The 23,092-nt window shown below is 43.8% G+C and overlaps 1 protein-coding gene across 3 annotated transcripts in view; it reads left to right on the top strand.

The window, feature by feature from the left end:
- Positions 1-23,092, top strand: part of DNM2 (dynamin 2) — a 799,525-nt gene that overhangs the window by 465,906 nt on the left and 310,527 nt on the right. For all 3 annotated transcript variants that reach the window (XM_086961600.1, XM_086961585.1, XM_086961594.1), the window contains exon 13: positions 8,933-8,984. In XM_086961600.1, coding sequence (XP_086817726.1) covers positions 8,933-8,984 — 52 coding nt within the window. The remainder of the gene's footprint in view (positions 1-8,932; positions 8,985-23,092) is intronic.

Below are 23,092 nucleotides of genomic sequence, written 5' to 3'. Positions count from 1 at the left end.
GTCTGTTTATGACACCAGAGGTTTGGGTGAGATCAAGTAGTTGGAAACAAGGCAGAATTGTGGACCTGAGCCCCCAGCTCATCAGACATGGGTGATGTGTTTTCTGATGGGCGAATCTGGATGGTTTCACATGATCTGTAGATAAAGGCTTTAAAATTAGGGAAGGTTTACCTATGGCAGACCTGGCAGGGGTGTTTTTGCTTCTCAGATTGGTGGAATCTGTCCTGCTCTACATGGATTGTTGTCTCGATCTTGACTTTAATCAGACCGGATGTGTCTCTATCTTTAGTCTTCGAATAAGACCTCCTTTTGTGTTGACAGCACTATGACGCCAATCTGGAAAGGTTGGTCCATGGGAGGGGCACTTCTTGCTAGCAGTGGCACCAAGTTGGTCTCAAGGCACGTCTTGCTTTAAGGTGGAGATCAACAAGTTCTCGTAGTGACTGTGTGCCCTTTGCTGAGTGGGTAATTTACTTTGAGACCAAGCACGATTGTAGTTGGTAGAGGCTTTCCCAAATGCATATTGAGGTTGTATATGGACTTCAACAAACAAGAGAGTAAGAATGAGACAAATGTGATTGTCTACAAAAGGAAGATTGAGAATGATTGTACCTAAATGAAAAGAAGTGCTCAGTGTTGGCACCAAGCATGGGAATTTTCACTTACCCAATGTTGTCTCCAGGCTTCTGGCGAGCCCTCCTGATTCACTGACCAAATATTGCTTATTGACTCACAAACTGTGATGTCTTATTAATCCCTAAGTGGACTGGCCTTTAAAAAACAGACTTTCCCAAGAAGCTGGTATTTCAGAAATGTCGTTAGTTGGTAGTCCATGCTCAGATGCACCTCACGTTGCTTGACTGGTTGTCCTGTGCTTTTATAGGCCTTTGTTAGATTGCTGGGAATGCTCGTTTTCCTTGTAGCAGCTCCGCATCTGTTTTGCATGTACTTTGTAGCACATCTAATGGGGCTCTTGTGGTCAGATGGAGGACGCTTGTCAGGTTACCCTAGTTAGAAAGCTGTGTCCCTCAACATCTGGTTAATGTTTCTGTGACTCAGGGTTAGAATTTAGTGAATTTCTCAACTAGTTGTACAAACCCTTTCAAGCCCAAACAACATGTTTAGCTTCGCTACCCTTCCATTTCCTCATTGTGTGCTGTTTTTTTTCTCGTTTTCTGCTTTTCATGCTTCCTTCACAGTTCTCTTCTCACGATCTCTCCTGTTTTTCCTTGTGACACCTCCATTCTTTCCTCTGTGGACCTCTTCTGCATCACACTTTCCTCAGCTGTTACTATACAGAGCAGCACGTAGTCGGGTGGGTATCTTGCATAGATGGTCGTGTTGAGTGAGTATATGATGTGTGCCATTGGGTCTGATATCAACTGTGCTGCATTAAGAAAGATCTTCGGCCCTGTGCAGGGCACTTCTGTAGTAGGGGATCTCTGTGTATAGTCATAATCTAGTGAATAGTCCCGCCCATGTGCGTGGACCCCGGCGCCATCAAAAATAATCTCTTAAGCTGTCGAAAAATGCAGCCTATAAAACGAGGCTACACTGTCCAGTACTTCAGCTAGAAATTCCACCAAAAATCCACAAACAGCAAAGTCTGTCTAGATTTCCCTTGCTTCAGCAGCAAAAACCCTCTGGAATGATAGAGGGGAAGACATGGACAGACTAGCCCCATAGGCTGCCATTAGGTGGCTCAAAACAGGATACTGTGCCTTTAAGAGAACTTTCCAGAACTTCACAGTATCCCAGAATGCACTGCAGGTCCCCTTTACTTTCAGTTCTTTTTTCCGGCTCCTGCAAGAAGGACCCTGGAGCATTGAGCTCTCCCTTTTCAAGGATTTATTGGTGATTTTTCACTTTTGTTTCGAATTGAGTGCTTTCTAAAGTACTTTAGTGCTTTTCTTCTTGGTTTTTGCACCCTTTTGATGTCAAATATGCCTGCATTATTTGACAAATGTCCGGAGTGCTCCAGGAAGAAGGCCAAATCAGATCCCCATGAGGTGTGTATCCTCTGCCTTCCCTCTTCCCATGTCCCAGAGGAGTGTGCGATTTGTCAGGGCTTCTCTGGCAGGACCCTGAAGGACAGAAGAAGATCAGGCTTCAGGGCCTTGAGGAAAGAAGGCTGAAGGCGCAAGGTGGGTCTGGAGGGGCTTCCTCTGCCCGTGCTGAGGCCTCTGGGGGGGCTCCCCAGGGGCAGGAAGACCAGCAAGCGTCCCCATTCTCCATCTGGGTCGTTTGCACCGACTACGGCGTCGAGAGGGATGACTACAGTCTATTTCCCGTCGGTGGCGAAGCGACGTCGACGCTCGACGTCGAAGGAATTGAACAGACCGTCGTCGAAGTCTCCTGTGACTATTTCGTCGTCGTCCTCGTCGAAGTCATCGTTGAGTGATCGACGTCGAAAGGCCCGGCGTCGGCGCTCGCCGTCGAGGCGACACCACTGTTCGCCTTCGGTGAAAAGGAGAAGATAGTCGTCGAGGGGATCCTCGCCGTCGAGGAGTAGATCGCCGTCGAGGCGCAGGAGGTCGCCGTTGAGGCGCAGGAGGTCGCCGTTGAGGCGCAGGAGGTCGCCCTCGAGGCGGTCATCGTCGAGGTCGCTGTCGAGGCTTACACACTTGCCGTCGAGGGGGAGATGGTCGACGCCGAGGAAAAGACGCTCGACGTCGAGGGACCGACGCTCGCCGTCCGGTCGCCGCTTTTCGACACCAAAGAGACGTGGAAGGAGGCCTGACGCTGTGGGAGGTTGGCCAACGTCCCAGGCTGGAAAGGAAGGCGGATCACCGGGCTTGGTGCACTCCGAGGTGTATACCCCGTCACAGAGACCGGTTACACCTCCGCCTCCATTGCCGAGGGGTCTCCCTCGGAGGGCCCCTACCCCTCCTCCTTTACCACCACTTCCGCAACCCGGACCTCGACCTCAGTTGCCAGAAAAGCCACCTCCGGTCCCTCCGAAGTCGGTCTCCCTGCCCAGACTTCCAACCCCTCCCAAGGGGACTCCTAAGCCGAAGGCCCCGGCCAAACCAAAGACGTCCGCTCCGGTGGAACCGGCGGATCGACCGAGGCCTAGGAAGTCGCGATCGCGCTCCGGACGGAGAGGAAGATAGAGGAGTCAACGAGATCCTCCACTAGATCAAGACGTCGCCATAGGAGGCGGGATCCAGGTCCCGCACGGACTCCTCCAGGACAAGATTCTATTCACCGACCTTGTCGGACTCCCCAGGGACAAGGGTGTCTCCGGTGGACGACATCAGCATGTTCCAGGAGGTTTTCCTGAGGGGGGCTACAAAATTGGGAATCACGGTGACGGCTCCAACACCCACGACGTCCGTGATCTTTGAAATGCTTCACAAGAAGCATTTGTCTCGCCCTCTTCTTCCAATAGTGCCAGGTTTGGTAGAACCTGTGGAGGAGCTGTTCCTCACGCCAGCGGTGGTGAAGGCCACTCCCTCCCGACTTCTGAAGAAGTACAGGGCCCCGGATTCGGACCCGGCCTTTCTGTGGATAGATCCGGTACCCGACTCTGTTATAGTGACGGCAGCCAGGAAGTTACACTCTACTTCCCCATCCTCAACCGTGCCGCACGATAAGGAAAGCCGATTGATCGACTCGGCTGGAAGGAAGGCTTGTGGGACTGCATCCATGGCCATGAAGGCCTCCAGCGATGTGGCGTTGCTGGGGCGGTACAACCGTGCCCTGTGGGACTCCCTGCAACAGTTCACGGACCTTCTGCCATGAGACAAGAGGGAGGACTTCCAAGAGATCCTCAAAGAGGGGATGCTGGTGTCAAACCAGGTCATCAGCGCGGCTGCGGATATCTCTCTTTTGGCTGCCCATGGGTACTGTCATGGGATCAACCAGCGGCGCCGCCATGCTTGGCTCAGGCTCACATCACTCAAGCAGGAGGCCCAGCAGCGGGTGGACAATCTGCCCTTTTCCGGGGAAACTCTGTTCGGAAAGCATGCCGATGATGAGATGGCCAGCATGAAGGCGGAGGCAGAGACCCTGACGGCTGTGGGATTGGAGAAGCCCAAAGAAAAGAAGTCCTACCCGCCCGTTCCAGAGACGGTTCGGTGCACAGGGAAGAGGACGAGGGCAGTCTTCGGGACAGCAGCAGCAACAACAGCAGAAGCTCCGGAGACCCTTCCAAAAGCGTCAGAAGGGTAGAGGGGACAGCAGTCCTCTACAGCGAACAAGGGCCCGGCCGGGTCACGACCCTGAGCTGTTACTTCCCCTTCATCCGTTACCCGCTCCGGTGGGGGGGAAGCGTTCAATTTTTTCTAGCAGAGTGGAGAAAAATTACTCAGGACAAGTGGGGGCTGAATATTGTTTGCAATGGATACAGTCTTCTATTCACCAGCCCGCCTCCATTGATTCCTCCGGTCAGCTCGCAGTATCAACTGCGCGTGCTCCAGGCGGAGGCCGATATCCTGTTAGGGAAAAGGGCGATAGAAGACGTACCTCTGGCTCAAAGAGGAAGAGGTCTGTACTCCTGGTTCTTCCTGGTTCGCAAGAAGGACAAGAACGAGTTCAGGCCCATTCTGGACTTGCGACAGGCAAACAAGTGGATTAGCAGAGAAAAGTTTCGCATGCTGTTGTTGCATCAGATTTATCCTCAGCTGCTACAGGGAGACTGGCTAAGTGCAATAGACCTACAGGATGTGTACTTCCATGTGCCCATTGCACACAAACACAGGAAGTTCCTGCGATTTCAAGTCGGCACCAATCATTCTCAATACACAGTACTGCCATTCGGGCTGAAGTCTGCGCCCAGAACATTCTCGAAGTGCATGGCAGTGGTAGCAGCACACCTGAGGAAGAACAAGGTGTTTGTCTACCCGTACCTGGACGATTGGTTGATCAAGGCCTCCTCCTTCTTGGAAGCTCAGGTACACTTCCAGAAGACGTGCGTTCTCTTGAACAAGCTGGGGTTGCACATCAACATGTCCAAGTCTGTCCCGACTCCGATCCAGTGCATTCAGTACTTGGGAGCCACCATCAATACGCTGTCAGCAAGTGTGTCTCCTTCGGAGGAGCGAAGATTATCATTCCTTCGGAAGGCTCAGGCTTTTATGACCACTCCATCTACAACAGTGAGGACGGTGTCTTCTCTACTGGGATCGATGGCCTCTTGTATCTTCCTAACGCCACAGGCACGACTGCACATGAGACCGTTGCAGGAGTGCTTGGAGGATCAGTGGGATCAGAGGAAAGGATCTTGGGACAACAATATACGACTGTCTCTGCATGCTCTTCAGTCACTGAAGTGGTGGTGTTCAGCGGAGAATCTCCTCAGAGGGGTTCCATTCCACAAGGACATTCCCACTCAGACTATTGTGACGGAGGCTTCTCTCCAGGGCTGGGGAGCGCCTCCGGAGACTTACAGATTCAAGGAACGTGGTCACCGATGGAGTCCACGTATCACATCAACATCCTGGAACTCAGAGCTGTTCACTTGACACTGAAGGCCTTTCATCCGTCCTTTCAGACCAACTCTCTGCTTGTGCAGACGGACAATACGACCACGATGTATTACCTCAACAAGCAGGGGGGCTCGAGATCACGCACTCTGTCGCAGTAGGGGCAGGCAATCTGGCCCTGGCTTCTGGCCAGAGGACTGACGATAACGGCTACCCATCTGCCAGGTGTGCAGAATGTTCAGGCGAACGCACTGAGCAGACTGATTCTGGAAAACCATGAATGGGTCATAAACGACGAAGTACTAGGAGAAGTCTTCGCACCGTGGGGGACTCCAGATGTAGATATGTTTGCCACCGCCGAAAACAGCAAATGCCGAGACTTCGCCTCCAGGTACTACCAGCAAGGGACGCTGGGGAATGCGTTATGGATCAACTGGTCGAACAGCTTTCTGTACGCTTTTCCACCCATTCCCCTGATTCCGGCGGTGCTTATCAAGCTGTCCCAGTCCAGGGCACGGATGATCCTGATTGCCCCGGAATGGCCCAGACGGACCATTCCGGGGCAATGGATGGCACGGACCTGCTTCACTGATCTCTCCTTCCGCACATACGGCTGCCGTGCAGGCCGGTCCTTCTCACGAAGTTCGTGGGGCAGATGTTGCACCCCAACCTCTCATCTTTGAGTTTGGCGGCATGGCTCCTGAGATAGTGCAATATGGCCATTTGAATCTACCAGAAGATTGCATGGACATACTGAAGGAGGCTAAGCGACCTTCCACTCTGACTTCCTATGCTTACAAGTGGAAGAGGTTCTGTATCTGGTGCAAGTCCAAGAACTATGATCCGATGACGTGCAAGGAAGAAGTCATCCTTCCTTACCTTCTACATTTGGCGCAGTCTAGCCTTAATGTTGATTCCATTAAGGTTCATCTCGCTGCGTTGACTGCCTACAGGAATTGCCCTTCACAGACTTCCTTCTTCCAGATCCCTGTGATCAAAGATTTTTGGGAAGGCTTGAAGAAAGTATTCCCTCCTGTCCGGCTTCCTTCGCCTTCATGGGAATTAAATGTGGTGCTGTCCAGATTGATGAAGGAGCCTTTTGAACCTATACATAAGGCTTCGTTGCAGCACCTGTCCTGGAAGGCGGCGTTCCTCGTGGCCATTACATCGGCCCGCACGGGGAGTGAAATTCACGCGTTGTGTTGCCAAGAACCTTATACTGTTTTTCATGCTGCTAAGGTTGTTATGCGTACTCACCCTAAATTTCTTCCCAAGGTTATTTCTGATTTTCATGCCAACCAGACTATAACTTTGCCTAAGTTTTTTCAGAATCCTTCATCTCCAGCGGAAAGGTCTTTACATTCCCGGGATGTTAGGAGGGTGTTGAAATTTTATCTGGATAAGACCAAAGATATTCGTAGGTCAGACCAATTGTTCATCCATTATGGATCAGTCAGGACGGGTCTTGCTACCTCTAAGCAGTCCATCTCTAGGTGGATTGTGTCCTGCATACAACTGTTACCAAAATGCTAATAAGACCTTAGGGGGTAAACCTAAGGCTCATTCCACCAGGGGCAAAGCTGCCACGACGGCTCTGCTCCGTAATGTTCCAATTGCAGAAATCTGCAAGGCCGCCACTTGGAAGTCGGTCCATACCTTTGCCAAGCATTACTGCCTGGACACTGATGCCAGGGCAGACGCTCAGGTTGGGCAGGCTTTGCTGCAAAATCTGTTCGCACAATAGTGGTGTTATTTCTCGTTTCTCCACCGCCGCTTTGGTGTGGGGATGGGCTTGCCATTCTATTCACTAGATTATGACTATACACAGAGATCACATACTACAGAAGGAGTAGTTTCTGTCCTGTAACTCCAGTTCTGTAGTAGGGGTATCTCTGTTATAGTCATAAGCTCCCGCCCTCCTCCCGGTGGAGAGAGATGTTCATGTAAGGGATGTTACAGGTCTGGCGTGTTACGCCTTCAAAATGAACTGAAAGTAAAGGGGACCTGCAGTGTATTCTGGGATACTGTGAAGTTCTGGAAAGTTCTCTTAAAGGCACAGTATCCTGTTTTGAGCCACATAATGGCAGCCTATGGGGCTTGTCTGTCCATGTCTTCTTCTCTATCATTCCATAGGGTTTTTGCTGCTGAAGCAAGGGAAATCTGGACAGACTTTGCTGTTTGTGGATTTTTGGTGGAATTTCTAGCTGAAATACTGGACAGTGTAGCCTGGTTTCATAGGCTGCATTATCTGTCTTTAATTCTCTCTTAAGTGTCTGTGCAGTTCTGCATTTTTCGACACTTTAAGAGATTATTTTTGATTGCGCCGGGGTCCACGCACATGGGCGGGACTATTCACTAGATTATGACTATAACAGAGATACCCCTACTACAGAACTGGAGTTACAGGACAGAAACTACTCCTTACTGATTCGCTCTTCCGCCCCTCTGTGTGTGAGAAGCCATTCACTGAGTTGCCCTATGGCTAACTCTGCCTAGTATTTATTGTTATAGCTCTACCAAAGGTATGTGTAAAATTATTTTCTGCATTTTGTTATTTTTTTAACTTTGTACAGACCATGACCATCTTCAGCTCATAGCTGACAATAAAGTAGTGCTCTGCTGATCACATTATAAGCTTTTACCAAATAGCCAATTGTGCTTTCTATCTGCTGTCTGTTTTATTATTTGACTTGTCTTGGAGATTACAGTGCTAGAGGAAGAATGCTTGCACCTCATTTTGGCTCATATCAATGTTAGTTATTTTTCGTAACCGTTTATATGGTATCCCTAAACCATGGGTGTCTGAGGTATTTCTTCACACGTCTTAGTTCAGTCTGTTAGTTATTTAAAACAGGGACTTCAGTAAAGCTAAGCCCCCCAGTTTGCTTTGCATAGAACACCGGTTTAAAACCATCCCTAGGCTAAGCCATTGCTGTACATGGCCCATCTCCCTTTACATCTTTACCCACCTTCTACATGCAGACCCAACATAGTCCTCTTTCTCTCAACTTCCTGCACCCCATCTCAATGCTGATCGTTCTCCTAGATTTTCTTTCACTAAATGAACCCCTTCCTGTAGACTTGAGCCTGCTATCTTCAAAGTCAGGCTGAGATTCACCTTTGCATCTAGGATTTGACGATCACCTAATTCATTCACCTAAAATCCATAATAATTCCCTTGACTAATGTTCTCTGCTTCTCGTCACTCCAAGTTCTGTTTTTTGTTGATCGTTCACTCTAAAACTCTTAAATAAGCAAATACATACACTTGCTAAATCCATTTAATGATGGTGAGTTACTGGGAACCTCAACAGTTTATAAGTTTATGAATCTGAGAGAATCCACATTGCACTCAAGTTACGAGCCAGTCTTCTGTCTCCCCTGTATAAACCTCTGCATCAGTATTGCTGTCCAAGTCCATGCGCTCTGCAGGGTTGTTTGTTTTTTGGTTCTTCACATCCTGTGTGCCCTACAACTTCTTGTCATATTTTCCTTCTGTCTTCCAGCGCTCAGCAGAGGAACACACAGACGAATAAGAAGCGGGCCATGCCGAATCAGGTACGACCACTGTCCTTCCTTCTCCGTTTGGCCGGAGAGCTACTGCACTGCCTCCAGCTTCTCCGGTGCGACTCTGTGTTGTCAGAGTGTATTGGCAGAGGACAGTTTAGTGCTAGTGGCTGGGTGGTTTTCAAAACAAAAGTCCTGAATTTTTTCAGATCCCAGATCCCAGATTTAAAATTGTGCCTGAACAAAGGCATGTTGTAATTCCCTTTTCTCCAAATAGTGAAGTCATTATTCTGTTTCAAAATGTAGTTTCAGCAGCAGATGAGTACTGCTACTAATATTGAAGCAAAACTCTCAGTGGGTGCTAAGAGAAAATGACACATTTTTGTGCAACGTTGTTGCCAGCTGTGATGCGACTCCTCCTTAGAGTCTTTAGCATGGACGATAGACTCTCAAGGCTCTGGGAATGTCTGCCAGCATTGGATGCAAAGAATTAACATTAAGATGTAGATAGTCAATGAACGAACAACAGTGTAACATGGTCTGTTAGAAAGATGCACTTCTTTCAAAGACCTGCCCTGCTAGCACTGGTGACCTGTCTTAAAGTAAATTTAAAAATGTGTGTGGAAATTAGGCGGTCTCAGCATTCCTATTTCTTAACAGCCTAGGATAGACATTTTTTCGAAAATATGTTTCTGGCTACACATTTGCTTTTTAGGCTGGTGGTGCAGCAATTTTTGTCCTGCACACACAAGTGCCGATATTAATCAAGGAAGAGGATGTGAATTACACCTGCTTGATCGCTGAAGCCAATTTCCAGCTTGCCGTAGCAGGGTACTTCTGTCTGTTCTTCTGTGCCCAGGCGTGGCATCTAGAATGGAGAAGTTGAACACTCTGGGGTCCCTTCAAAACTAGCAGTGTGGCGAAGGACCAAAGAGGAGTCTGCAGTATATACTTCGTTTCAAGCTTCCGTCCACCACACGTGTGCAAGATATCACTGCTGGCGTAGCCATGCTGCATTTTTCGTCATGTAGTGTTAGCCCTCCCTTGGGTTAGAAAACCGGTGAAGCAATGACAAGCCATACATTCTACAAACATGGCTATGTTGCCCTTTGGTCCAGTTTAACAAGGTTGTTCCTGCAGCATCTTATGCTTTGCATCGGCGGGGTCTAGTATACTTACTCTAAACTTGTGATACCCTTACATTGTTGGGACAGGTCCAACAAGGACCAGATCTTCTTGTAGGTCTCTTAACACCATCAAACAAACAATATGTCTTATAAAATATGTGCCTAATTTTGATTTGGACTGGGCATTGGTAAATGCAGGCCTGGTAGGGTGCTATGCAGTTGTTCAAGGCCCAGCAAGTCTCAAGCAAGATGATAATGTAGTCTTCTGGTGTTTGAACCAGTTGTGTATTTCTAAGGTTATTATGCACTATACCCGGACTCCTCCCTTCCCTGGACAGTAAATCAAGAGCTAGTTAGTCAAAATCAAACACACCCACGTTTGAGAATTAAGTGTGGGTCTACCTCCTACTTATTCTGCATAGCTTATGTTAAATAAGACATGGATAGGCTCCGGCATATTTCCCAGCATGCTACCTGCCTGTAGCTGCATTCTTTGCTGGTGTGTGCAAGTGCATGGTACAACATTAATATGAATCATTCCATCATATTCATTCCACCGTTTGTATGCAAGATGTGGATTGTGGACACCACACATAAATGCACTGTAGGTTCTGCCTCTGCTTGCCCAACATAAATACTTCAGATACTACTCTGTTTTGAGATTTTTCAAGTAGTGGGCAGTGTGTTACAAATCATCACACATAATATGTTGATGTGTTACTGTAGGTCAGAATTTCAATAGATTCAACATTCTATAGGCTTTTCCTGCTATGTTAAGAAATATACTTCTTTCTATCTCTTCCCAAAGAACCACGGGATACCATTTCTTTTGGTTCTGGAAATTCGAATCTTCAATTCAGTTAGTTTCTTGTGTAGGAACCGCATCGCTTGCCTGGTCCCTTTGATTGACATTATCTCTGTGTTACATGGTTTTACATTCCTTGCAGGGAGAAGTGCATGGGGGTTGGTGTTTGCCAAAGGTTGTGCATATAACATTGCATTTTGTTCTGAATGAGTTTTAAAAGATTAAACCATTAACACCGAATATTAATTGCACGATTTTTTCTTTTACTGTTTTATCTACTTTCTCTGTATTCTTTTCTACCATTTTTTGTGCTTCTCGCTTGTATTTCTGCATCCTTTTATCCTTTATTTGCCCACTTTTTAATAATGCGATCCTACAGGGGGAAATATTGGTAAGTACATTCAGACAAGTGTGTGCAGTGTATAATAGTCCAGCCAGTGATGGGGGCTAACCTCTAGTCAAAGCATATGGAACATTCCCTGCCCTTGCCCCATATAGCCAGCTTTGAGTTCGTTCTGAGTCCTCCTGTAACTAATATTTTAGATATTGAGTTTTCTTACTCCCAAATTGTATGAAAAATGCAGGCAAATGGAGGAAATCGTAAGTATGGTTTTGTGTTTTTGGCAAAATGTGTGTGTGAACTCTGGAGATTGCTTGTACATTCATTCTACTTTCTATTGCCTCATTCATTGGGCAGCTCATTGTTGCTCACCAAAACAATATCTAAATAAAAAAAACGCCAACTTAAATTTCTACTTGGTGATGTCACTGAATGCACCAAGTTAAAATGCCTCGCCAAATATGCAAAGAAAACTCCCACCTTCCTAACATGAGAAAGCTGTGGAGCTGAAAACCATCAAGTGATGGGACAAGTTCTCTTGTAGGGGATTTCCATGTATAGTCATAAGCGTTGAATAGTCCCGCCCAGCAGACCTTTCGATTCTAGCTGCCCACAGCTACTGCCGTGGAATCTCTACGTCTGCACGCGTGGCTGCTTTTACTTCTCAGAAGCCAGACTGCCAGTTACTGTTCCAAAATGTAGCCTTTTTCGGGTCCACCCTCTTCGACTCCCACCCTGACGACAAAATCGTGAGAATGAAAACCGAAATGGATACCGTAAAAACTGTAGGACAAAATAAAAGCTAAAGATCAAAGACGTTCATTCCGTGCTTACCAGCGACGTTTCTCTGCACAGAGGGTTCAAACCCCTCAGTGGCAGTCAAACAGATTGCAACAATATCAGCGACCGTGCCAATCACAACGCAAACCACAGAGAGGTCGTGACTCTCAACTAACCAACCAGGGAGGGCGCCAACCAGCTGCAACAAAACCTTGAATACCCTCCTCCCCTTCTTCCATTACCCACTCCGGTGGGGGAAGCATTGTAAATTATCTAGCAGATGCCTGGGTCTGGAATATTGTCAAACATGGCTATCGTCTCCGATTCCTGCCCCACCACCATCCATTCATCCAAATCTGTCCATGTCTCACCTCAATCTTTTAAAGGAAGAAGCCAACACACTCTGCCTCAAGAAAACGGTGGAACCTGCCCCTCGAAACCAACGAGGTCAAGGTATCTACTCCAGATACTTCCTAGTGCAAAAGAAAGGCAGACACGAGTTCAGGCTAATTCTCGACCTTCACATCTCAAACACGCCTGTTAGGGGCGAAGAGGACAAGGGCAGTTGCCTGTTTGAGCCTGTTCGAGACTGGCCAGGGCCAGAAATGCTGCCCATTAACCCATTTAGCAATACCTAGCCCACACCATCCACATCCACATGGTACTTATGGATCTATATATTTATCACTTTCTTCTAATTTAGCATTTCCAATGCACCATCCTATTCCTCAGCCTATACTAAGCTCAATATATCTTCTAGCCCAACCTTCTTACTCCTCTCAAACATCTTTCTACTACTCTCTCCAATGCACTAGCCTATCTCTCATCCTATACATCTATCAATATATCCTCTACATCCACTCTCATTTATCCCAAACCCCATACCTCTATTATGATCTCCAAAATAACCGTTTCTAGACTCTCTCACACTCTACCCCTCCTTGCATCATCTGACACCTCTTTTACTATATCAATCCCCTAAAACTAACCTTTCTAAACTCTTCCCTCTGACTCCTTCCCTCCAAAACTACTCCTTTCTACTCCTCCAAAAGCCTCCTCCTACTGCTAAGAAAAAATAAAAATCTTACACTCTTTTATCCCTCCACTCTCCTTTTCAATCAAAATTAACAGACTAACATGTTCACTTCTCAAATTCCATATTCAACTATACTAATTCACCACTAATCCTTTATGGGTTCCGGAGTGGCGTGCTGCTCGCCAGAAAAGTGCTTCAACACCCATCAGGGGGTAACGAGTTCTATATTAATGCAAATCTTTCTTCCCCTTTTATCGCTCCGCTATCCTTCTCACTCCAAATAACTGACTAATATCCACCACTGAAATTACTTTATATTTCACCATATTAATTCACCACTAATCCTTTATGGGCTTCCTGAATAGCGTGCGTCAACACCCAATCAGGGGTAACAAGCGCTATATAAATACAAACCTTTTTCCTCTTCTATCCTTCTGCTATCATTCCAAATCCAAATAACTGACTAACCTATCCACCGCTTAAAATTCACTATATTTCACTATACTAAGTCAACACTAATCCTCTATGGGTCCCGGAGTAGCGTGCTACTCTCCGAAAAAGCGCTTCGACGCCTCGTCAGGGGTAGGAAGCCCTATATAAATGCAATACAACACAATTTACAGTATTCTTCGGTCTACTCCACTGCCTTGGGGGGAATGAGCTTGCTATTCTAGTCAATGCTTATGACTTTACATGGAAATCCCCTACTAGAGAAGGTATAGTTTCATTCCTGTAATTCTAGTTCTCTTGTAGGAGTATTTCCATGATAGTCATAAGCAGACCTCATTCCTCCCCGGTAGAGTGGACAGATAATCTCCTGCTCCGTTGTTGTCGGTTTAAGGTAGCCTTATAGTTGGTCTCTGCGTTCTTAAAGGCACAGCTTTCTTTTTCTCCACTAATGACAGCCTATGGGCTACAGGGCCCTGCACTTCTTCACGTCTGTCTTCTCATAGAAAAAGGGTTTGTAAAGGTTCTTTTTCTGTGCCATTACAAAAAATAGATAATCAGAGCATAGGGAATTAGTCTCTGCTTTTGCCATTCCAAGATGAAGAACTCTGACCACTGTAGCCTATCCCTAGGCTGCATTTTGACTTTAAGTGACTTTTCAAGGCCTTCCCGAAGAAAGGCAAACTTAATCACTTAAGAACATATATTGGATAAAGTGAGGATGGGCAGGACTATTCAACGCGTATTACTATCGTGGAAATACCCCTATGAGAGAACTTGAATTACAGGTAAGAAACTATACCTTCTTTCTTCCCCAAGTGTGTGAAAGTACTGCTAAATGTATGTAACAGTACATACCAGTATAAAACTGGAGTCCTAATGGGGTGTCATGACAACACATAAATGGTCTTATTGGAAAGAAACAATGTTATAAGTAATCATTTTGTTAAAAGCTTTGTATATTTGTGATTTGGTTAACTCTTGTCTATGCAAATATTTGTTTAAGTGAGGTGGGGGGATCTAGAAAGTCAGAGGTCTGAAGGGGCAAGCAAAAATATAAATCCAGTTCCCCAAACAAAGAATCCAGAAAGTATTTTCAAATCCTCTATTGAAATGTATTGCTTCTGCCCTGGGTACACCTAAGCTTCGTAAACTAGGTGTTTGTTGTGAATTAAAATAATTACCAAAGGTGAAAAGTCTGGTATAGATCGCTATTAAACGTACCCTGATCTAACGGGGTGTGTTTTAAGAGCGGTGGCTAATTTTAATAATTAAAAAAATATATATTTTTAAAAGCCACTTGCATTTCTGGTGAATCATTAACATAGCCAGTAAAAATAAAAGGGGCAATGTAACTTCAAACTTTACAAAACATGCACGTGTCACTGGAAGTGCTCAGTTTGTGAATTTTCTTATATAAAATTATGAAAATTCAACATATATAAATTTAAGTTGTACTACATTTAAATGTTGTCTCTCCCACTTTCTCCTTTCCTTCGCTTGGTCAACACTGCATTTCCTGTATGTTTTTTAAAATGAGATCTGTCATCTTTGTAAATGATATTTTAAGGAAGCCAAGTAGCCATTTGGGAATTTGGTCTGCCCCTCAGAGTTCATACAGGTCAAAGCAAGATATCTGAAATAAAACAAAATATAGAATTGTCATAGTTATATTTAACTGTGATGCTGCATGTCCAAGTATTAATGCATTCTGATATTTAACTTTCTCTCGAACAGTGTTAATTTTCTTACATACACTTCTCTGCAACAGCTATAAAATGGTTGTAGGCCTTCCCTGTTTTGCTAATGCAGATAATCTCCTCAAGACTGCCTGACTTACTGTGGTCTGTGCTCATGGTGATTAACAATAAAATCGTTGCCAAAAATTCAGCTTGAATGGCTTTGGTTACTTAAGCCACAGTGAAATAGGCAAAGCGCAACAGCAGTTTAATTGCTGTGGAGTTGATGTTTTCTTGGAGGCATAAACATGCCTTTTTCAACCGAATGTCACATTTAAATGCACATTAATGCATGGGCAAAACTAAAAACTTACCTTTACAGTAAATAATGGCCCGCGCTGTTTTTGTGTTCCCTGTCATCTGCCTATCCCCACTTTCAGCGCGTGGACACGCCGGTGTGCGTAATCGCAGCGCTCAACAAATGTCCCAATAATAATAATAATACCTTTTTTTTTTAATAAACATGGACTGAGGCATGTCCCATGAGATGTATGTCCCTCTATATATATTCCGAAAGGAACTCAAAACCCATCTCTTCTCTGTCATCTAATTCCTCTGTTGGTTCCCCCCTCCCCTCAGGTACTGGTTAGGTCAGCGCCGGGACGCTCCGTTGCTGGGGCAGCTGTTTGCGCTTTAACAAATAAATAACATAACATAACATATAGCTGATAAAGTTTTACAAATCCAGTACCTTAAATGATAATGACTGGTATCTCTGTGTCTTTCTTTTGGAACTTTGTTCAAACAATTGGGCCTGCTCAAAAAAGATAGGTGGTTGTGGGTATTTACATACTGATGTACTCCACAAATGTTAGGGAGCACAGTAATAATGCACCCAGAGGTATATATGCTGTCTACATTTATAACTTATTTGGTATCAATGTCCATAAACATCTGAAAATGTATCCCAAATATGTAGTGTCATTTGCTTTGCCACTATAAACAGCTTGAGTCTCCAAGCTTTGTCCCAAAATGTTGTTTATAAGTGTATTACAATGCTACCCATCACTGGCTGGAGTTTGAAGCTATAGAGAGCTGCTTATTCTGTTGTGACGGGAAGGTGGAGATCCTGACAATCTGGGGGCTGAGGTGGGTTGGCGAATTCCATTTTAAGGCTTCTGGCTTGATTCATGGTTGAGGTAATGATGGCAAGAAGAGGCAAAATTTGCATGGAACGTGGTGTGACTTGTGATTGGAATAGTGTTCAAAACAAGGCCCTTTAATGGCACAAACCAATACTGCCCTGCCTTTTCATTCATTATTATTCCTTCCGGCTGCTACTTACACAGCACCCTACAAAACCTTCCTACTCAGAAGCCCCAACTTGTATCCATGTAATTAGGAACAATCATAGGTGTCAGAAGACCTGATGAGGAGACAAAGCATCCTACCAGCCTAGCTAGGGATTTTTACCTCTTTATCTCCCTCCTTTTCATACAGACCAGGATCAAGTGCTTAGGTTTAAATGCATGCCAATCACTGACATCCTGTCTCTAAAAGGGTCATTTGTTTAACAAGTTTCTGACTGTGACCCACCCTAGAACCCCAAACGTACCACCATCTTGACACACCTTTGGTCTTACCATTGTCAACTTTCAGCTGCAATCCAGACTGTTTCCAGTATAATTATGAAACTTGAGTACTATATTGTCAATGTTGTATATATTCTGGTGTACTGAGGTGGCATCCCTGTGACAGAAATATGTCCCTGATACGTGGAAAATTGGTAAAGTACTGGCATATAATATTGAACATATGAATGAAAGTATTACTTACTTCTAGTGCTGATTTAAGAATGTCATATTGGATTTGGAGTAATGATAACATTACTGTACTGTATTGTTTTGATTTAGGAAGTGAGCATTCATTAATATGTAGGGATGGAGATAAACGGTTGAGGGCATTATTGTACTTTCATGCTGGTGATAGGAGGAGGTAAATATATTAATGTCATGCAAAGATTGGTTTTATAACAATGTGAACGGCCTTGTCTGGTTCTGCAGGATTTATCAAGATCTGAACTTTACTGTCCATTAGGATTGGGTTAAGAAAGATGTAAACGTTCCTGTCCAGTACAGTTGTACTTAGAAACATCTGTACATTGTTCTCTGGTAGTGTTGAGTTTATAAAGATGTTAAACTATTCTATCCGGTTATACAGGTTTTATAAGGATATCAGCACTACTGTTCATTAATCTTGGCTTTAGAAAGATTTTAACATTACTCTCTAGAGGAGCTGACTTTACAAAGGTGTAACTATTAAAGGCATGTAAAGTTGTTTTTTGGTTTTTTTTTAGGTGTGAATGTTATTGTAATTTAATCTTAGTGGTAAAAAACATATGAGCATTACTGTCTCCTATTGTAAGATTTTGGTTTGTGGACATTACTCATTTTGATTTAGAAAGATTTTTAACATTACTGTCGTTCGTTTTTGGATTTATATAGATGTGGGCATCACTTTTTTGTAATGTTCAGTTTAGAAATACTTGAACATTGTTCTCCAGGAAGTTACCTTTAGAAACATGTGAAGGTTAGTGCCCGGTAAAGTTAATATCTTAAAGATGTGAACATTCCTGTCCTGTAGCTTTGGATAGATGGATGGGAGCATTACTTTCCAGTATTGCATTGACATACATTTGTAGCATTACTATTTTGTACTGTTGGATTTATATAGAAGTGAAAGTTGATGTCAGTGTTGAATTTAGAAAAATGTCAGCATTGCTGTATTTTGCTGGATTCATAAAGGTGAGAACATTATTTTTTTGTAGTATTGGATTCATAAAGATGTGACCATTAGTGTCACATAGTTTTGAATTGAATGTTAACATTACAGTTCTTGTAGACTCGAAAGGACTAGTAAGTAGTGTTGGGTTTACAAAGAAGGCAACATTACTGTCGCATTGTATTTGTAAGTATGTAAGCATTACTGTCTTGTAGGGATGAATTTAGAATTATCTGACCCTTAAGGTTTGGATATGTTTGAGGTAGAAAGCTATAAATATTACTTTTTGATTGATGTTCTTTTGGATTTCCGAAAACGTGAATATTTCTTTCTTGTAGTGTTGGATTCATAAAACTGTGAGCATTACTTAGCAGGGTGTAGGAATTACATTTAAACATTTCAAGTCTGTAAGATGTGAATGTTCTCGTCATGTAGTGGTGTCTTTTACAAAGAAGTAAACATCAATGGTATGTTCGATTTTTAAAGATGTGAGCAATAATGCCCTTTAGTGATGAATTTAGAAATATTTGCTCATTTCTGTTCAAGAGCAGAAAGGGATGAATGTTACTGTCCTGAATTGATTGATTTTCCTGTTTTTCTTGGATTTTTAAACTTGTCAACATTACTCTTCAAATAGTGTTCCGCGAGGAAAGATTTCACCATTTCAATATGGAAGTGTTGCAAGAAGAAATATTTGAATAATACTCCTTTTACAGTTTGGTTTATAGGTAATTTTGGGATTTTAAAGATGAGAACATTGCTGTCTAGCTGTTTTGGAGATGAACGTGAACAATAATATCTAAGTGTTTGAAAGGAGAGATAATTACTGTCCTATGGATTTAGAAATAGGTCAATATTACTGTTCTTTAGTGTTGGATTTAAATAGCTGTGAACATTTCTTACCTTTATTGTTGGGTTTAGAGAGCTGTGAATATTTCTGTCGTGAAGGCAGAGAATTTGGAAAGAATTAGTATTTTTTCAGTTTCTACTGTAGCGGATAGAATCACGTTTGTCTTAGACCTTAAAAGACACAAGCAATACTGTTCGTTAGTTTCAGACCTGGGAATATGTGGGCATTATGTTTAAGTGGTATCGTTGACTGTCCCCTCTAGGTTGGACCTTGGAAGATGTTCCTATTTGTGTTCTGTAATATGGAAGTAAAGAAATGTAGACATAATGTTAATATCTCGTCTGACCATCTAAATATTGACCCTTTGAGCACCTGCTTGCCAGCATCCTCCTGCTTTCTATCCAGTCCTCTTTCTTGCATCTTGCTTTACCATCCTTTCAAAACATTTTTTAAATTGAAAGTACCCTTTTAATAATCTCTCGAGGGCAGCTATTTCAGATGTGCATCTCCACTGCAGAATAGTGCACCACAGTTAACTTGTCCTTTATGCCCGTTCAATTTTTCAGGGTTGCCTCCTTCCCTCCGCAAGACAAACTGTATGAGTTAAGTTTCTCTAGCCTTCACAGGCAAAGTCCAAGCTTTTGTTGGTGTCTCCGTGCAACACATTGGTCTCCATGTGCTGTGGCGCCTTTAGTACGCAGTGGCGAATGGACCCAGGTTAACAGGCCATTTTTCAATGTAGGTATCTTCATTGGAATTGTAATCCAATACATCTCCTGCCACCCACAATCGTGGTATCGGATTATGAATCAAAGGAAGGTACTTGCATTTAAAAATGTATTTCAGCTATACACAGTCCAGATTCCAGGATGGCACAAGAAGGGGCATAGACAAAGGCATGGGAAACTAGCATGAGAAAATGCATTAAATGCAATTTCTGGAGCAACGTCGGAGAAAATACTGCCTTGTTACTTGTGCTCTTAAGACTTCAAACATCCAGGATTGCACTGTCTGTTGCAGGATGTTGTTGAGAGGATAGTTTTCCTATGAGGACCACTGTATTAGAAGACCTGATATCATCACCATAAAAATCTTCTGCCAAACTCCGGTTAACCACAAATCAGTGCTTATGTAATATTTCTTGCTTGTTTTAATGTTTACCAACCTATATATTAATGATGTGTATAAGTGACAGCCACTTTCTTAAAATGTGACTGAAATCCTTAAATACAGGCGATTTTACTTTGTGGTTTCCATTGTATAATGGGTTCTTCCAATAAATAATTCCCCCTACCTGTAACCAGATTTGTTGGTTTTTTACATTAGTGTGCCACCCAGTATACCACTGATTACCTTACTTTTTAGAGGTCCAAGGTTGCAGATATTAGTTGTGTTCAACCTCAAGATTTCATGTTATGGACCCATTCCACAATTCTCTTGGGTTCTCCTGCGATGACCTGTTTTAAAAAAGGACAGGAGATATATATATATATATATATATATCTATATCGGTCAAACAACTTTATTCAGTCAATCGACCATGAAAGCATAAATCACAACAAAAGTCAAAAGGCATCTTATCGCAATAAATACTTTAACAACATCAATCACAGAATTACTATCCCCCCCCCCCATTACAAGATACAGAGTATAAAAGTCATGGCCAATTAAAAAAAAGAATTTGTCATAAAACTCAACATAAAAAAGGCTGTCACAAGGTATACTTCAATATTAAAATACTAACATCACTCAAATTACACTGTTTATTTTCTTCTCGTTCTCAATGTTTGTGTGATAACATTCAAAATTGAATAACACATGGCCCAAGGCACTGAAGGAAAAGTAAGCCCTCCTGATGATTATTATAAGATCTCCCACTTAATATGGGTCAGAGAAACCATGACCTAAAAACAGAATAAAGAGAGCAAAACATCATAAAATGCTTGGTAGGCTGAGGGGATCTCCCATCACAGGGATAACATGGTAACCTTGGAAACCAGGTACCAGGCACAGAAAAAGCCATTAAAAAGTGAATTGTGTTCACTCGGAGCAGAGTGAGATAAAACCCGAGTTCCGATTCCTTTACCCGTGTCAGGTAGGGCTCCATTCCATCTGTAGTTACTAATTAAACTTATGATTGAACCATAACAGAGTCTAGCATATTCACAAGCAAGCCTAGCCTCCTCCTTGTGTGCAATAAACGTTTCCTTCACTTGGTTCTTCAAAAGAGGGAGAATCTTTACAGGATCCACAAAGTAGTCCATCAATCCTATGTCACACAGAGTATTTTTAATGTACTTGAACCAAGTAATCGCTAACGTTATTGTGCACAAGGAAATCCATAACTATACTTCAAGTAAAATCGAATTCTTCAGTAGACAAAATCTTTGTCCATAATTGGATAGGGGCAAGGCCTACCCTGTCTTCCAAGAACCCTACCCCCAAGTCAATTATGATTAATGAAACTCGGGGTAGCTTTTGAGGTCCCCAGTAGCCTGTTTAGAAATGTGTTACTCCAGTATTAGAACTTTCATAGATTCCCATAGCTTGTATCATTCCCCGTCGTTGGAATGGGAGCCTCGGTAATAAAATATATATATATATATATATGTGTATATATATGTGTATATGTATTATATATATATATATATATATATATATATATATATATATATATATATATATATATATATATATATATATATATATATATATATATAATATATATAGGTAGATAAACAAAAAGAGGTACAAAAGAGGAAAAATTAGGCCTAGGCCTTATATTATTTTGTAGCCTATAGGTGTCCTTTTGTAAAAAGACCCAAATATAGAGCACCAACCAATCAGATCAGCCTCACCCTGTGGAACCTTCCTGAGAAAGCTCAGAGCCTCAGATTTTCTACCGCATGTTGGTGATGGGGAGTCCCCATAGAGCTCTGCTCTAGTTTTCTTTTGAGGTACTGTTTCTTCAAAATCTTGACAGGATTTGTTAACAACTTTATTTGATGGCTGACAAGGAGAAGAAAAGCCTGTTCAGGCCTTGTGCCACATGTTCTAAAAAACGACTATTTGCTGAGGATAAGCACAAGGATTGTATATATTGCTTATACCCAGATCATAAGGTGGCAGATTGTAAGATCTGCAGAACCTTTTCGACTAAGACCCTTCGTGACCGTGAGGGGCGTCTGCTGACTTGGTTACAGAAGATGAAAACGAGAGATAGGATTATTTCTAGTGATGAAGAGGATGCTGCTTCATCTACTTCTTCTAAAAGGTCACAGAAGAGGGGTAGGTCATCTGCTTCAGTTTCTTCGGGACCCCCCTCGAAGGCTGTGCGTGGGACATCCGACAGGTCTGGTAAGCCTGGGCCTGGCGAATCTCCTCACGGAAGTGAAAAGGAGAGGGAGAGGCCGGTACCTCAGGTACCAAAGTCAAAGAAAGATGATGACTCGGCTGGGCCATCCCATCAGGCTGATGGTTCTAAATCTTTCAAGAAGCCAGCTGTGGAGTTTCCTTCAGCTGCCAAGAGTAAAGAATCAAAAACTTTGTCGACGACATCGTCTTCGAGTTTACCGCCGCCGACGTCATCTCCTTTGCCATTGACGAAGAAGAAGCTCCCGTCGACGAAGGTAACATCGTCGACGACGAGAACAACACCGTCGACAACAACAGCGTCGACGACGACAACTGTCGACGACGACAACTCTGTCGACGACGACAACTCTGTCGACGACGTCAATCCCGTCGACGACGTCAATCCCGTCGACGACGGCAATCCCGTCGACGATGGCAATCCCGTCGACGATGGCAATCCCGTCGACGATGGCAATCACGCCGACGATGGCAATCCCGTCGACGATGAATTTGACGACGACAATGTCAATTCTGCCGTCGACTACCTCGACGACGCCACCGTCGACGATGGAAGGGTCGAAATTGGTGAGGGCTGAGAACCCTAGGAAAAGACTTATTACACCGGATATGACTTCGCCGCGGAAGGTAGCTCCGTTACCTCCGGCCTTATTGTTTGACGAAGAAGAGTACTCGAATGAGGAAGATGGTGACTTTGGGGATGCGTATAGTCCATCACAATTACACCTAAAATTTCATGACTCTGAGCTAGAGAGTGAATATTTTTATCATCCACAACAGCAGCAGCAGCAGGATCGTGTAGCATACCAGGAAGTCCCGGATCAGCAGGGTATGGTCTCAATGCCGATTACTCTGCTTACGGACTTACGAGCTATGTTGGAAGAATATCGCAGCAGGCAAGCGTTGCGTCCAGTGCAAGGACAGGCGCAGGAGCAACCACAA

This window comes from Lissotriton vulgaris, chromosome 1_1 (genome assembly GCF_964263255.1).
Source record: "Lissotriton vulgaris chromosome 1_1, aLisVul1.2, whole genome shotgun sequence".
NCBI lineage: Eukaryota > Metazoa > Chordata > Amphibia > Caudata > Salamandridae > Lissotriton > Lissotriton vulgaris.
Note: the sequence above shows the minus strand (reverse complement) of the source record. Positions and strands in the feature narration are given on the sequence as shown.